This window comes from Canis aureus, chromosome 29 (genome assembly GCF_053574225.1).
Source record: "Canis aureus isolate CA01 chromosome 29, VMU_Caureus_v.1.0, whole genome shotgun sequence".
Taxonomy (NCBI): Eukaryota; Metazoa; Chordata; class Mammalia; order Carnivora; family Canidae; genus Canis; species Canis aureus.
The window spans coordinates 32,536,013-32,552,962 of record NC_135639.1 but is presented as its reverse complement, the minus strand read 5'-3'; the positions used below and the strand labels follow the sequence as shown (position 1 = coordinate 32,552,962).

The window sequence follows — 16,950 nt, the reverse complement described above, 5'->3', positions numbered from 1 at the left end:
CCATGGGGGCTGCCCTATATATAGAAAACACTATGAAAGTTCTTCAAAAAATAAAAAATAAAGTTACTATGTGATCCAGCAATCCCATTTTTGGTATCTACACAGAATAATTTAAGTCAGGATCTCAAAAAGATATTTGCACACTCATGTTCAACGCAGTATTAGTCACAATACCTGAGGTGTGGAAGCAGCCTACATGTCCACTGACAGATGAAAGGATAAAGAAAATGTGGTACATACAGAGGATGGAATATTGCTGAGCCTTAAAAAAAATATCTTGTCACATGCTGCAATGTGGATGAACCTCGATGACATTATGCCAAGAGAAATAAACCCTTCACAACACACCAAATACCATATGATTCTACCTATATGAGGTACCTAAAGTGGTCACTCTTACTAGCAGAGTGGAAGGGGTGCCTGGGTGCCTCAGTTAGCATCAGACTCTTGATTTCAGCTCAGGTCATGATCTCAGGGTTGTGAGATGGAGCCCACACTGTGCTCCTCCCTGGGTAAGGAGCCTCCTTAAGATTCTCTCTCCCTCTCCCTCTGCCCCCTCCCTTAAGAAAAAAAAAAAAAGAGGGGAAGGGCAAAGGGGAGCTGTTCAGTGGATACAAAATTTCTGTTTTGCAAGATGAAAAAGTTCTAGAGATCTGTTGCATAATGATGTGCATATAGTTACCAGTCCTGTACACTTAAAAATGGTTAAGATGGGGCACCTGGGTGGCTCAGGGGGTTAAATGTCTGCCTTCGGCTCAGGTCATGATCCCAGGGTCCTGGGATGGAATCCCGAATTGGGCTCCCTGTTCAGCAGGAGTCTGCTTCTCTCTCTCCCCCCCTCCCCATTTGTGTTCTCTCTTTCTCTCTAGCTCTCTCTCTCTCTAATAAATAAAATCTTTAAGAAAATAAAAATAAATAAAAATGGTTAAGATCACATATTTTATGTTAAGTATTTTTTACCACAATGAAAAATATCCTTAGAACAGGAAAAAGAGAGAACTATTGGTACATGAAACAATCTGAATAAATCAAACAAATTTCCAGTGGATTATGCTGAGTAAAAAAAAGCCAATTCCAAAAGGTCAACTCTTGTATGATTCCATTAATAGGACATTCTTGAAATAACAAAATTATAGAAATGAGGAGCAAATTAGTGGCTGCCAGGGGTTAAGGTGGGTGCGAGGATGGGGAGAGTTGGGTGTGGCTATAAAAGGACAACATGAGGGCCCCTGTGGTGAAGGAAATCTCTGTCTTGGCCTTACTGACCTCAGTATTCTGCTTTTGATATTGTGCTATAATTTTCAAGGTGGTACCATGAGCAAAGGGCATGGGGGACCTCTATTATTTCCTACAGCTGCACGTAAATCTACAATTACTTTATTTTTTTTATTTTTTTTTTTTATTATTATTTATGATAGTCACAGAGAGAGAGAGAGGCAGAGACACAGGCAGAGGGAGAAGCAGGCTCCATGCACCGGGAGCCTGACGTGGGATTCGATCCCGGGTCTCCAGGATCGCGCCCTGGGCCAAAGGCAGGCGCCAAACCGCTGCGCCACCCAGGGATCCCTACAATTACTTTAAAATAAAAAGTTTAGGGCATCTGGGTGGCTCAGTCAGTTAAGTGTCTGCCTTCGGCTCAGGTCATGATCCCGGGGGTCCTGGGATGGAGCCCCATGTGAGAGCTCCCTGCTCAGTGAAGAGCCTGCTTCTCCTTCTGCTTCTCCCCCTGCTTATGCTCTCTTGCTCTCTGTCAAATAAATAAATAAAAATCTTTTTAAAGTTTAATTAAGCTTAAGAAATCTTTTCCCCACACGAGGGACATTAAGTGCTAACTGGAAATAATGGAGAGATTTTGGTCCTTGATTGTTAGGTCAGCGGGGATGAAGGATGCAGGCTGACTCAGAAAACCTCTTCATGTTGGAGGTGCCTCAACACGGTTACCCCATTGTTCACCAAAACACACAGCACTGAGAAACCCTAGCTAATCCTTTTTGGGAAAGGAGCCTAGCTAGAAGTCTCCCTAAATTTCAGTCTTCAAAGGCCTAGATGAGGGACCTGTAATAAGAAACCAGAGGAGTGATTATGGGCACCAGGAGAGGAGGGAGGAACACCCAGACTCCAGAGCCAGTTCTCTGGGGGCCGTGAGCAAGTTTAGCTAGGGGGTAAACAGTCACCATCATGATGGAGATTTTCTTCTGATCCAGCTCTGAATGAGTCAGGGTTAATATAATCCCTCTGGTATCATTTGAATGGAGAACAATGCATCCCTTTATTCCCACTGCACCTGCTTAGCAGTATGCCTCCTGAGTATATGGGGGAGAGGGGAGGGTTCAGCCTGAGAACACAAGCCGGAAGAGCTGGTATCCTTGGACTACTGTGTTGGTGAAGGGAGCCCACTCTTTCCACGCGAGGCCACCACTCCATCAGGAAGGCGATAGACTGTGCTGGTTAGCTGGACTTAAGCTACGATGCTGAAAAGAAGGCAGTCTACCATAAGTCATAGCAAAATCTTCCCCAGAACATTAATCTACGTGCTTCTAGCCTTCCAGAGCCCCCAGTACTCAGAAGTGATGGGTATGGAGTCCTCACAAGCAGTGAAATCAGTAATAACCGGCATTCACTGAGCACCTGCCAGAGGCCAGAGGCTGTGCTGGGTGCTTTTTTTGCACACCTCACTGCATTCCTTAAATGACCTGCTGATGAGGTAGAAAGTATTAGGTGTATGTCAGAGATGGGGAGGCTGAGTCTCAGAGAAGTTACATGGTCTGCCCCAGGTCTGAGGCCTACCCGGAATTCACCTGCCCTCTGTCTACGAAGCCTGTCCCTTTAGGATAGTATAAAGCAGCATCACATCTACAAGGAAATCCAGGCCCTGAATTATCAGAAAATGACTAGAGCCCTTAAAGTCAGTTAGTTCAAAGAGGTCAGAGGGCAGGTAAAAGCTTTCGGCTGACCAGAGCAATATTTCCTCCAGCCACGTGGTACACAGTAGGTACTCAATAGATGACTGTTAAGCTGAACTGCCCCCAAGGCCCTCCCACTCATCTGTGTGTGTGTGTGTGTGTGTGTGTGTGCGCGCACGCGCGAGCGTGCCCACGCGCTGGGAGGACAGGCGACAGATGGTGCCCTCTTGCCTGCCATCCCAGTTTAATTAATTTGGAAACAGCAATGCTGTCTGTATTGTCACATGGGGACGCCCAATGAGACAGGGAGCCACACACACCCTAGGCTGCTTTGAAGTGTATGGGACAAAGAAACTCAGAGTGAGCCCCAGGGAATCGGTGATGACCTCAGATGCAAAGTATGAAGTGAGCCAATTCTGGAACCTCAGTGAATTTTACAGACTAAACAGTGGGAGTTGAGTGAGCGCTTGGGACTTCTGCTGACTGAGCAAGCAAGCTACCCAGGGGCTGCTGGCTGCGCAGGAGTCTCTCTCTGCTGAGAACACACCAGTGGCCTCTCTAAAGTGAGCTGGTAAGCAGAGCCCCACGACGGGCAGCATGGCCCTTTCAGGTTCTGTCTCTGCCATGGGCTGCTGGTATTCTGTTTCTAGATTTATCCTCAGAGTCTGGAATGAGGCAGAAGCTCGGCCCCCTGTGCTGAGAAAATCTGGAAAGAAAGCCGTGATACCAAGAAGACTCAGAGCCTGCTGTAGCCAGAAAGTCCATGACAGGAGGGGACAGGGGCTACAGGAAAGGCTTGCAAGTGCTCAGACAGTTTCAGACTTAATTGTTTCAGATTGGAAGGGGGGAGCAGGTGGGGAGCATGAGAGAAGAAAGAAGACATTAAGAAAGGAATAGCCACCAAAGCCAGACTAAAGTACGCCCCAGCTTCATATTTCTCCCAATGCATAGCAGCTCTTTCAATTAAGGATGTGTCATTTCCTGGGTTATTAAACCCAGATCATGGAACATTCCACTGCGGGACAGTAAAAGAGGGTCATGTTCTCAGCTTCCCCTGGCCCCAAAGCAGCAAAGAACAGGGATCATAGCCCTTGGAGTTTTGGCCATTTGACTCCCCAACGGAGCTGCCTAAGAGAAAGCTTCCCTTCAGGTCATGTTCATGGAAAGCCCAGGGTGGGGGGCAGCATGATGCTCTCTCTCAAGTACTACGTCACCTCGAAGGGTATCATCATCTTAAGCCACTAAGGCCCTGCGGAAATCAGAATTTGGGGGAAGAAGCACCCAAAAGCAAGGTAAGCCATTCTGCCTCGCTTACTACAATGTCAGTAACCTTGAACAGAGATCAGACAAGGTTTGGACCACATGGTATTTTCCAACAAATCTGTCACCTACATTTAAAAATTAGGAGGTCTTAGATTAAAAAAAAAAAAAAAAAAAGGTTTTCTAGCTTCCGTTTCAGTGAAATTAAATCAGCAGAAACTAACTGAGCAGAGCTGCGGGAGCCACTCTGGGCGTGTTGCACGTTCAGCTGCTTATAGGCCACTCTGTGCCCCCTTGTCTGCACTCTGAGCTCTGCCCTCAGGTCCTTATCTTCCCTCTCACCTTTGGGCACCTGAGGGGGCAACTCATGACCTAGTCCATCATCTTTTCACTCACAGAGAACTGGTCCCACCTCCTATTTATTCTCCATCCTCAAGCCCAGATCCTTTGCTATGGGCTGTGGTATCCCCAGTATTCCTGGGTTCATTTTCAAAGAGTCTGGGAAGGGGCGCCTGGGTGGCTCAGTCAGTTAAGTACCTGACTCTTCATCTCAGCTCAAGTCTGGATCTCAGGGTTGTGGGTTCAAGCCCCGCACTGGGCTCCATGCTTGGTGTGGAGCCTACTTAAAAAACAAACCAACCAGGACACCTGGGTGGTTCAGTGGTTGAGCGTCTCCCTTTGGCTCAGGGCGTGATCCCGGGGACCTAGGACCGAGTCCCGCATCCGGCTCCCCACGGGGAGCCTGCTTCTACCTCTACCTATGTCTTTGCCTCTCTCTCTGTGTCTCTCATGAATAAATAAAATATAAAAACAAACAAACAAACAAAAAACAACCAACCAAAGAGACTGGGATGGAGTGGAGACTGGGATGGAGCAGACACTGGGCCCTCTCTGCTGGGAAGCCAGAGGATACTTCGGATAAAGAGTCGGAGGCAACTATGGCCACATGGCTGGTGACAGGAGGGGACAGGCCTCCCGAGCCCTGAGAAAGATACTTCCTTAAACCTCTCTACCCTGTCCACCTGCAGCTCCCCCAACCCCACCTCTGCCCCAGATCAGAACCCATTCCGACTGACACACATTTATATCCTCACAAACTTCTCTTCTATTGTTTCCACTGGGCCACTCTGGAGAAGAAAGCAAACACTCGTTCACAAAAACTGCATCATGAAGTACTTGTCCCTTGCTTAGATCAGATGGTGAACACAAGCAGAAGCCCCAAACTATAAATACTAACGAATTTTCAAGAAATCAGTAGGGCTGTCAAAGAAGGAATACGATCACTGAGAAGATGGTAATGACCAGAGAAATCCAGAAAAGAACAACACAGGTCTCAGTGAATAACTGATTAGTTCGTGCCAGGCACAGTACTAGGTGTTTTCACACATTACTTCTTACGTTCACAGCAGACCTACAAGGCAGTGGTATTTGCCCCTTTATAGAAATAAGGAAAATGAAAAAAAATACAAATAAAAGAAATAAGGAAAATGAATGCAGAGACAACAGCACTAAAGGAGACTTTTTTTTTTTCCTCTCTGGACTGGAGGCTCAACCTCCCTCTATCTGTCTGGACAAACCTGGTCCTGCTGCGAACAGCTTTTTCCAGGACTGGTCTGTGGGGGATTTCAGGGGCCTACTTACGCTCTGCCATTTGTCTCCTGCCCACTGGCTGCTGTCTTTGACTCCAAGGCGTTGTTGAAGTTGGATATGTTTTCAGAGGAATAGAGGCCAGCTGGGTTGTTGTACTGGTTTGTGATGACCCTGGGGGCAGAGCTGGAGGCCGGCGAGGCGGTAAAGGGCATGGCACTCCGGTTGTGGGCGCTTCCTATGTGCAGGACCTCCTGTCGGCAGAGATCAGAAGAGAAATCAAGGAGGCGCTTGGTGCACACCCCTCGAGGGACAGTGCAGGCTGAATGCAGAAAGAAAGAAAGGTGTTCTGATGAGCTACAGTGGCCCTGGGTCGCACACCAGCTCCGGCTTCTCCTTTTTCCCTGGGGCCCAGTCAGGCCTGATCTGCAGCTGGGCACCCCTGGGCACGACACCCCCAGGTGCCTTGGGCTGTCATGATTCAAGCTGGAGCTGATACACCCTTTCAGGGCACATTCCAGAGGGATTACGGTACAAGGAGGAGAAGAACAGGCAGTCGCTTGGGTCAGTGTGGAGCAGGAAACGATAAAATGTGGAAACAAATTAGCTAGGATCCAGTGGGTCAGACAAGCAAGATAAGAAGCCTGTGAGGCCACCGGGCAAAGCAGCTGCTGAGATGACAGAGGTGGCTTGGTGCTCTGGCAGGAAGGGGTAGAAAGAGCTCAGGGTCTGTGGTTGCTTGCAGGAGAAGGCCACGGCTCGGCTGGGCAGGCAGAGGCTGGAGCTAGAGGCTGGAGCTACCGGTTAGAGGGGCACGTCCAGGAGCTCCTTGCACCCGGCCCCTCCCTGAACGTGAGCCCGTGCCCTCCACCCCTCCCCGCGCTGCCAGGAGCCCTGGGTAATTCCTGCCACTACAACAGCCCAGAGCTTCTTTGCAAACACTTACACACACACTTTTTAAACTAACATTCCTGTTCTTAAAAATCATGGCTTTTCTGACAATCCAACTGGAAAGATGCTTTCCGCACAAATATTCTGGACCAACCCGACTACACGGACGGTGCAGCTATTAAACTCAACATGCACCATGTTTTCTGTGTTCCCCGATACAGAACTTTCCTGAACCCTGTTCTCTTTCTTAACACCGAGGCCCATAACAACTGGCCCCCAAAGAGTTCTGGTCTTCTGTTGCTCTTCCTTTTTTTTCCCTCTCTCTTTTTTGCCAAAACTTCAAGTCTTTTGTACCTTCTTAAAAACACTATGATGAAAAGTAATGGCCTACTTCACAATGTACTGATTTAAAATAAAAGACCACAAGAAAATATTTTGATTGCAATCTCTTTTTCACTAGTCAGATAGGCTTCCTTTTTAACCAGTTGGAAACAGTGAGGTTTTAATGTAGAAATGAAGGCTGAGTTCACTTTGTCCACCTTGGACAAAAGCAAAGTACACATAGATCCTTCATAAAGGGGGAGGTCTAATTAGTTAGGAGAGTAACTTCAGCAGTAATCAAAGCATGGTTAAGTGAATTTTACGGAATGACAACCCCTGAGGAATAGTCATTAACAGCAGGGGATTTGTAGATCAGCGGTGGATTTGTAGATTGGTGGTGGCTTCGGGACTTTGGTGCATGCACGTCAGGGCAGCGTGGGATAGACACACAGACACAGCCATAGTCGCAGTTCTATTCTCTCTCTCTGCAGCAGTTCCTCAGAGCAGGATGCTGAGCACCAAGGAAGATTCCAAGGAAGATTCCTATTTTTCTGTCTCCACTCAATTTTCCCATCACTTCCTGTTTGGCTTTGGGCAAGTTCTAGCTCTCTGAACCCATTTCTCATCTTTACAATGAAGTAAATAAAACCTTGTCCATAAGGACTTGGTGTGACATACTAGCATACCAAGCACAGTGACTGGCACGTAGCAGACATTCAACCAGTGTTGGGTCCCTTCTCCCTCCCTAGAAACACCTTTTCAATTAGAACGGACGTCAACAGAAAATTATCCCGGTTGGAAATTCTGAGTTTTCACTTTATAGAGAATCTTCTGAGAATGTATCTGTTTTGTACATAAAAGGAATATCTCTAACCCCATGTGAATACTGGTCTGTCCAGAAGTCAGGCGGTTAATTCAGGGCCTGCCTTTGGGAAGGATGATGTAATTGTTTGGGCTTTGTATTTATCAGTCTCCAAGGAAACTCAATAATGAGGAAATATAAACTAGGTGTGTAACTACTCTGACCTCAGATAAGCTGGGGTGGTGGTTGGCATTACATGAACTAACAGATCTTTTAATTATAGATGAACTCTGCTCTTACTCATTCCTTTATTTTAGAATGACTGGAAGTGGAAGGTTTTGGAAAAAGGAGAGTGGGAAGTTTTTCATAGGAATGAAGAATTACTGGAATCAAAAGAAAAATATACTCAAGTTAGATGCTAAAGTATTTGTAAAGAATTTTTTAAATTCTTTTTTTTTTAAAGAAGGGAAATACCTTTCAAAATATGAATACAGGGACCAGATTATATGTTTATGATGAAAACTCAAGCATAAGACATATAAAAAGTATTAACTGAAACATTAAGTATTACCTTATTTAAGCGAAGATAAGATTTTAGGTAGACCAAATTAAAACAAAATCATTCCTTATGTATTATAAAATGTATGAGAACATAACACATTAAAACTTAACATTTACAGTAAATTCAGTGAAGTAGCTAAGAAAGAACTCCTTGGGAAATTGGAATTAATGGTGACATGTTTAAAATCAGTTTGCATGAGGTATGCCTGGCTGGCTCAGTTGTAAAAGTGTGTGACTCTTGATCTCGGGGTTGTGAGTTTGAGCCCCACGTTGGGTGTAGACCTTATTATAAAATAAATAAACTTTCAAAAAATAATAAAAAAATAAAATTAGTTTGTACAACTGCTGGTTTATAGGCTGAGTGCCATTCTATCAGCTTTCCTTACAGAGCTATACGGAAAAACATGTTTATGCCAGTTTTGAAATGCCAGATGCAAAATGGTCCTTAATATAACTCTTAGGATTTCCTGAGTATGACTTTTATGTATTACTGAAAAAAATTTTGTGTAACTACATTTCAGAAATTTTAACAGATACCTTTGAGAAAACTGGACAACTACTCAATTTATTCACACAATACACTCCATGATTTCATTTTCTTTTTTTTCATGAGTTCATTTTTTTTTAATTTTACTTATTCATTCATGAGGTACACAGAGAGAGAAGAAAGGCAGAGAGACAGGCAGAGGGAGAAGCAGGCCCCATGCAGGGAGCCTGACATGGGACTCAATCCTGGGTCTCCAGGATCAGGCCCTGGGCCGAAGGCGGCACTAAACTGCTGAGCCACCCGGGCTACCCATGAGTTCATTTTCATAGAAGTTTCCGTCATGTATAAAGGATAGCTAGCTATGTGTTATCTTTTTATTTTATCTTGACTTACCATAAAAAGTCATATCCCAAATTTAGAAAAAAAAGTTAAAATTCAAATCTTCAAATGGGGTTAAATGTATAACAATCACAAACCACCCTAAGAGTAGTTTTTAAAAGCCATTATCAATTTATTAACTTTAACTTTTTGTTTGTTTTTAAATAATCTCTACACCCAACATGGGGCTTGAACTCATAGCCCTGAGGTCAAGAGTCAAGTGCTCCACTGACTGAGTCAGCTAGGCTCTCCTCTTTATTGACTTATCATTAACAATTCATTCATGTATCCAAGATACACTTTGTAAAAGGGAGACAGGTCAGACATGAGGAATTTTGCAAAAATGTTCTAAACATTCTGAAGTTTCTTTCCCCCTTACTTCAAAAGAATACCCATTCGTTGTAGATAATGTAGAAGATACAATTAAGGAAGAAAGAAAGAAAATCACTTTTGATCTAACTACTGAGATTTGTTTACAAATACGGGATCTTCAGATAGTCTACTTTGCTCAGAAATTCTATCTGGCTGACAAGCCGTACACTGACTGCCTACCGCATTGTCAGTCTGAACTGCCACTTTATTTTGTGATTTTAGGGTCTCGCTTCTACAAAGAGGAGAGAGTCCACTGGAAGGCTCAGGACAACCAGAGAGTGGGGCCCAGGGAGGAGAGGCAGGCCTCAGGACCTACCCTGGTCTTCTCCCTGGTATGATGGGCAGGTCGCTGAAGCCCACCGGGAGCCGAGCCAGCTCCTTTATTTCACTGCTGTCCTGCCACCCTGTTCGGCGCAGGAAGGCTTCGGCCCACTTCCTGTATCACTTCCTACACTCAGGCGTCACTGCCCTGGGGCTTTCCAGCGCCATCCTCCCGCTCCTTACGGGAAGAAGGGAGGGAACCGGAGCCAGGTCCCTGCGGCGTCAGCGGGGGGCTCTCCGGGCCTCAGCCTCGCCCAGGCCTTCAGGGCAGGAGACATGGGAGCGCGCTAAGCCGTGTCAAAGGGGAGACGGCAGGCTGGGCGGGCGATCGAGTACTTACTTGGGGTTCCGAGGCCAAATTCATCTTGTACGGATGACGTTTCCCTTCCTCTGTCACCAGGGGAGACCAGATTTTTTGTTCAGATCTGTGACAGATTGACAACGTGCTTGTTTCATCCATGTTAAATAACATATCCTGAAGTCAAGAAAATGTGCCCTCTTGCCTGACCCCCGCCTCCAAACCAGCACTCGGCCGCCCCCCCTCCACGCGCCCCCAGCAGGTCTTTCCAAAGCACCAACCTGATGACATCTCGTCTGACGGCTGCCCGGCTGCCCGCACCAGCCCCCAAGGACTTTCCCTGTGGCCCGGACCTCTCCCAGCTCACCTGCTCTTACTACCCTCCGCCTTGCTCCTGGGCAGCCTCGTGCCGTCCCACCTCTATCAGGACGAAACGAGCTTCTCCTCTACCTCTCCCAGGGTTCTTGAGCCATACCACATAACCAACTTATTTGTGAATAACAGGTCACCACGCTGGCCCAAATAAAAGCAATGCCTCCCATCTTGAGCCGGAAAGGGTTTTTTTGTACTGATCACACAGCAACAACCTTAGTCTGGTCCCGGCTTTCAATAGTGTAGTTCTTTCCTCTCTGAGAAAAAGAACATTTATCCTGTATGGTCAGAGTGCCAAGCACGGTGCTGGACCGATACAAGATATACCTGTTGAATTCACTGGCAAATGAAAAAAAAAAAAGAATGAATGAATGAATGTCTTGGAAAGCACTTGGACTGAGGTAGAAAGGGAGATGAGAATGAGGGACAAATGTGCTTTTGAGGGGACAGGAAAAAAATGGTGCAAGGCAACTGGCTGGCTCAGTAGGTAGAGCACGTGACTCTTGATCTCAGGGTCATGAGTTCAAGTCCCACGTTGGGTGTAGAGCCTACTTATTTTAAAAAAAAAAAAAAAAAAAAAAAAGGTGCACCTTCTATGGGACCAGGGCTCTGAAGTATACAAAATATCCTGACCTCCTCCCCTACATTTGGTCTCCCTGTCAGTCCTGTGGCACAAGGTAGAAAAAGCGATAAAACCTATTTCATAGATAACCTGAGCAAATGTTCACAATGAAGAACAGTAGAAGCAGGGATCCCTGGGTGGCTCAGCGGTTTCGCACCTGCCTTTGGCCCAGGGCACGATCCTGGGGTCCCGGGATCGAGTGCCGCATCGGGTTCCCTGCATGGAGCCTGCTTTTCCCTCTGCCTGTCTCTGCCTCTTTTTCTCTCTCTATGTCTATCATAAATAAATAAAAACAAATCTTTAAAAAAAAAACAAACAGTAGAAGTTAAGGTTAATGCCATTAAGCAGCAGGTTAACAGCACTCTTAGATGGCTCAGTTGGATGAGCATCTGCCTTCACATCAGGTCATGATCCCAGGGGCCTAGGATCAAACCTCACATTGGGTTCCCCCTTAGCAGAGAATCTGCTTCTCTCTCTGCCCTTCCTCCTGCTCAGGCTTTCTCTTAAATAAATAAATAAAGTCTTTTTTTAAAAACCCACAACCAAACAGCAGGTTAACAGAAGATCAGAATGAAGAGTATGGACTTGATTCAACAGGAAAGAGGGAGCCAGTAAGGGTTAAACCGAAGCTCTCCTGAAATCATGCCCGTGTAGGACCCCTCCCAAGACCTCACCCCGTCACAATTCCCAGGGCCCTCTCCTCACATGGCAACCCCCTGAGAACATCCAACTCTCCCTCTCTGTAGCACACAGAAGCTCACAGGCAGCATTTTGTGTAAGCTGTTGCTGACATCTTTCTCTGCGACTATAACCTCTTGGCATGGTACCCCTGCTTGGTGTGGGGTGGCATAGGCAGCACCCTCAGGAGATTCCCAATGGTTTCCAGGAAGAAATTTTCATTTATTTAAGCTAATACTTTTTAAAAAAGATTTTATTCATTTATTCATGAAAGACACACAGAGAGAGAGAGGCAAAGACATAGGCAGAAGGAGAAGCAAGGAGCCCGATGCAAGACTCGATCCCAGGATCCCGGGATCACGTCCTTCGCCAAAGGCAGACACTCAACTGCTGAGCCACCCACACATCCCTCACCTAACAATACTTAACTGATTTTACTTCCCCAAAGCTTTGGCTGGTTGTGTTGAAGCAAGTGAAAATGCAGAGCTCCTAGAGAACGACACCCACTCTTGGTCCAACTAGAAGCAGCACTGGGAAAATGTGAGAGGAAAATGAGCAACCTGAGGAAATTCCACTCCTACAGACCTGCCAGCCTGTCCGAGGCACACATGGCACTGGACTGGGGGTGGCAACCTTGCCCATACACAGCCTCCAGCGGGTGGCTGAGCACTTCCATGGGCCTCACCTGGTGACTGTGAGGGTCATGTTGTCCGTGCAGCCCTTGATTTTGTTCTGAGCTTCCAGGTGTGTCATACCACTGGTATTTTCCCCATCGATGGCTGTGATTACATCTCCGATACATAAGTTAGCTGCCGCAGCCTTGCTTCCGGGAGTGACCTGGAAAAAACGAAAGAGCAGGTTAGTGCCTCTTTGCCACCAAGGAAACCACTGAGGAAGTCACTACTGGGTGAAGTATTCGCTCATGTGGATCAGAGCATTTGAAAAACAAGAGGGCTGAAATCATACGTTTCAATAATAACAACCCTTTACATCCACATCATTATGGGTCACAGAGCCCCATATACCCTGTCTATATATCCTGTCATCAGATCCTCAGGACAACCTTCTAAGAAAGGACACATACATTAGAGACTAGGACACTGAGGCTCAGAAAAATCTGTGATGTACCTGGGATCATCCAACTAGTACATCACTGTATTACTAGCCATCCAACTAGTATATTTACAGAGCCAGAACCCAACCCTGAAGCCAGACCCAAAGTTCTTCTGGCTGAACTTCACTGCTTCCTTAAAATAAGTTACCAAGTACATTAAAGACACACATACATATAGAGAACATTATGTACAGCAACAGCCTATTTCTAGAAAAATCTTAATACATTATTTATGCACAGAAAAAATTGGAACACTGCAAACTGTTCACAGTTATATATTTCTGTAATGTTTTTGTTTTTTACAATAATCTTGGATTACTCTTGTAATTAAAAAAAGGAACAGAAGGATGCCTGGATGGCTCAGTTAGTTGAGCCTTTGACTCTTGATCTCACGGTCATGAGTTTAAGCCCCATGTTGACCTCCACACTGGGCCTGCAGCCTCCTTAAAAAAAAAAAAGCGATAAAGAATATTTTAAAAGGTGGTAATATGGTCCATTTCCTCTCACCCAAGAGGTTGATTATGACTAGGATCATCCCCTATAGGTGGCTGGTTTTCTGCAGGCCAAATCTTCCAAACTAGCCATTCCAAATTTATGGGCTACCAATGCTTGGGGAAAGCCAGTCCATTACTACAGTGAGCCATCAAATCCATCTGCCAGCTGAGCATGACACATGGATGGAATAAATATCATGCTTCACACACAGATGTGCAGCTATTTTTCAAGTGAATTACAGAGGATATTGTAATGAATGAGGCACAAACTCATTCTGCAGTAGTACTAACCACAGAGCAATATTTTGAGACTAGGTATTTTCTAAACCAAGGTATACTAAAAATACTACTATTGTCCCAGTATTGGTCCATGACTTTGATATTAAAAGACCTTCCTTGGGATGCCTGGGTGGCTCAGGGGTTGAGCATCTGTGCCTTTAGCTCAGGGCATGATCCTGGGATCGAGTCTTGCATAGGGATCCTCATGGGGAGCCTGCTTCTTCCTCTGCCTATGTCTCTGCCTCTCTGTCTCTCATGAATAAATAAAATCTAAAAAAAAAAAAAACTTAAAAAAAAAAAAAAAAAAGACCTTCCTTGATGGCACTGCAAGAACTCCAGGTGCAGAATGGTGGCAACACACACATACAGACCCCCAGCACTCACAGGGTCCTAGTCCCCGCCCCTACACCCCCACATCCCCACCCAATGCCTATCCCCACCCCACCCCCACCTCCACTCTGGAGTCAACTGTGGAAGATCTTGTGAACACCTGAGTGTCTCCACAAGGCTGAACCATGAGTAAGAAGCCCCCTGAGGCACCAAACTAGAACACAAGGTTTACACCCTAGGCCTCCATATCTGATGCAGTTTTCAGCAGCCATGGTTTCTAATCAGCCCTTGTGAATCTGAAAATTTGTCTGCCCTTTGCGCTGTGGTATCTCCAGGGACTGGCCCCTTCTGAGGCAGCTGCTGTGATGCTGCTGTCATGGTCCATACCCCCTTCCCCCACCACCAGCTCCTTGACCCCATAAAGTAAAGGGTGGATGGCTTGATACTTGGGGGTCTCTTCCGGTTCACATATGCTATGACTTTATCAGGCAAAATTCTTCTGGAATGTAGCAGGATGTGGAAGCCAGAGCAGAGATCTTGACCTCCTAACCTCCCTTTCTGGCTTTCCCATCATCTGTTTACCAGAGATCTGTCTTTGCAAAAAGCCCTTGGGGTGCCTGGCTGGCTCAGCTGGTGGAACATGTGACTCTTAATCTCAGGGCTGTGAGTTCAAGCCCCACGTTGGGTGTAGAGATTACTTAAAAATGAAATCTTTAAAGAGGCGCTGGGGTGGCTCAGTTGGTTAAGCGTCTGCCTTCAGCTCAGGTCATGATCCCAGGGTCGTGGGATCCAGCCTTGTGTCTGACTCCATGTTCAGCAGGGAGTCTGCTTTTCCCTCCCCCTCTGCCCCTTCCCTCCCTGTGCTCTCTTTCCCTCAAATAAATAAAATCTTAAAAATAAAATAAAAAATAAAATCTTTAAAATACACAATATATAAACAAAAAGCAAGAGCCCCTGATCCAAGGTTCAGACATTCTTCTCATCCAGCCACGGGGAAAAGCTCTTCTATCTAGGCAAGGGCAGGCTGCTCTCCCCAAGTCCATATGGCAGAGTCGGTCCCTGGATGAACCTGAAAACAAATTCATTTTCTGCCCCTCTTCCTGAGAAGACTGATCTGGTGCAACTTCATGTTTATTTCACTTTTTTAAAAATCAAGAACCATATATACCCTCTTGTTTTAAAAATGGTCCTAGATGGGGCACCTGGCTGGCTCAGTTGGTAGAGCATGCAAGCCCTGATCTCAAGGTCATGAGTTCAAGCCCCATGTTGGGCGTAGAGCTTTACTTAAAAAATAAAATATAGGGATCCCTGGGTGGCGCAGCGGTTTAGCGCCTGCCTTTGGCCCAGGGCGCGATCCTGGAGACCCGGGATCAAATCCCACGTCGGGCTCCCGGTGCATGGAGCCTGCTTCTCCCTCTGCCTATGTCTCTGCCTCTCTCTCTCTCACTGTGTGCCTATCATAAATAAATAAAAATTAAAAAAATTATTTAAAAAAATAATAATAAAATAAAATATAAGTAAATAAAATTTTAAAAAGACCTTGAAGCATTACTCTGGGACTTTAATAATTCTGTTGGCAAATTCTGTCTCCGGAGACAGCAGCCTGATGGAATCCATCTATCATGAAATCTAATAGTGTGAAATCGATTAGTATGAAATCTAATAGCATTAAAAAGTCCCCTTAGGATAAAATCCAAAATCATTAACAAGCCCATGCTTCCTTCCTCACCTTCCTCATGCCACCATCCTCCCCATCTTCTAACAAAGCTCTAGCTATAGCCCTCCTTAGTTCTTTCCCACTGCAGGGTCTTAGCACCTACTATAACTTCTGCCTCATTAACCTTGACTCTTCCTCCAGGTCACATGTAAATGACCATTCTCAGGCCTTTCCTGACCTCCAATCCAAGGTAGATCCTCGCCTTCCTTTTAACACACTGTTCTTCTTCATGACACTTGTCACATTATGTTTACAAATCTATTTTGTGGGTTTATTTATTTAATGTCTCAGGGCCCATTTACTAAACAGTACGGTGTGGGAGGGCAGGACTTTGCCCTTTGCACTGTGTTATCGATAGTAGATGCTCAATAAATATTTGTCCAATGAATGACTGAATCTAAAATATCTAGTGTTGTTAAATATATTATCATGCTGCTTCATTATACTCTTTCAGGAATGACTATTTCAAAAGGAATCAAATAATCATTTCCCTCAACATCACTATCCTGGAAGGTGACCACCCACAAAACTAAAATGATGAGACAAGGGTAGTGGGGGAGGGAAAAGCTTGAGAAAATAAAAATAGAAGTTTCTTTTCCTTTCATATGCTCAGCTGCTAAGAACTCTGAAATTTCCAGCATTGATTCAAACTGTCTTGTGTGAGACGCAATTCTGTTAAGTACATCATCCTGACATGTCCTAGACAAGCTAGAACCAGCCTTAAGAGTCCCAAGCTGGAGTAACCGAAGCCTGGCCATCCCATTTTTTGGTCTCATTTTTTCTTTCTTTCTTTCTTTTCTTTCTTCCTTCCTTTTCTTTTTCTTCCTTCCTTCCTTCCTTCCTTCCTTCCTTCCTTCCTTCCTTCCTTCCTTTCTTTCTTTGACAAAAGGATGGGAAGTCAAAGTTAGTCTCAGAAAGTTACAAGACAATATCATCAGCTGGGACTCAAATGGAATGACACAGAAACAGATGAAGTTCACATTCTCTGAGCCATCTACTATTGGGGGAAAAATGAATTTAAACAATCCTAAAGCTCTTTTCCATACAATCTCATTTTGATGACCTTACCACCAACATATAAGATAACTTCACAGATAAGGAAACAGATTCAGAGAAGCTGTGACTGGTTCAAGTGCTCACAGCTAAAGACTTGAGCCTGAACT

The 16,950-nt window shown here is 45.4% G+C and overlaps 1 protein-coding gene across 3 annotated transcripts in view; it reads right to left on the bottom strand.

Moving 5' to 3' along the window:
- Positions 1–16,950, bottom strand: part of PDLIM1 (PDZ and LIM domain 1) — a 46,780-nt gene that overhangs the window by 17,389 nt on the left and 12,441 nt on the right. For all 3 annotated transcript variants that reach the window (XM_077878314.1, XM_077878316.1, XM_077878315.1), the window contains exons 2-4: positions 12,539–12,690; positions 10,224–10,308; positions 5,805–6,004 (exon numbers count right to left, since the gene is read on the bottom strand). In XM_077878314.1, the coding sequence (XP_077734440.1) occupies positions 5,805–6,004; positions 10,224–10,308; positions 12,539–12,690 (437 nt within the window). The remainder of the gene's footprint in view (positions 1–5,804; positions 6,005–10,223; positions 10,309–12,538; positions 12,691–16,950) is intronic.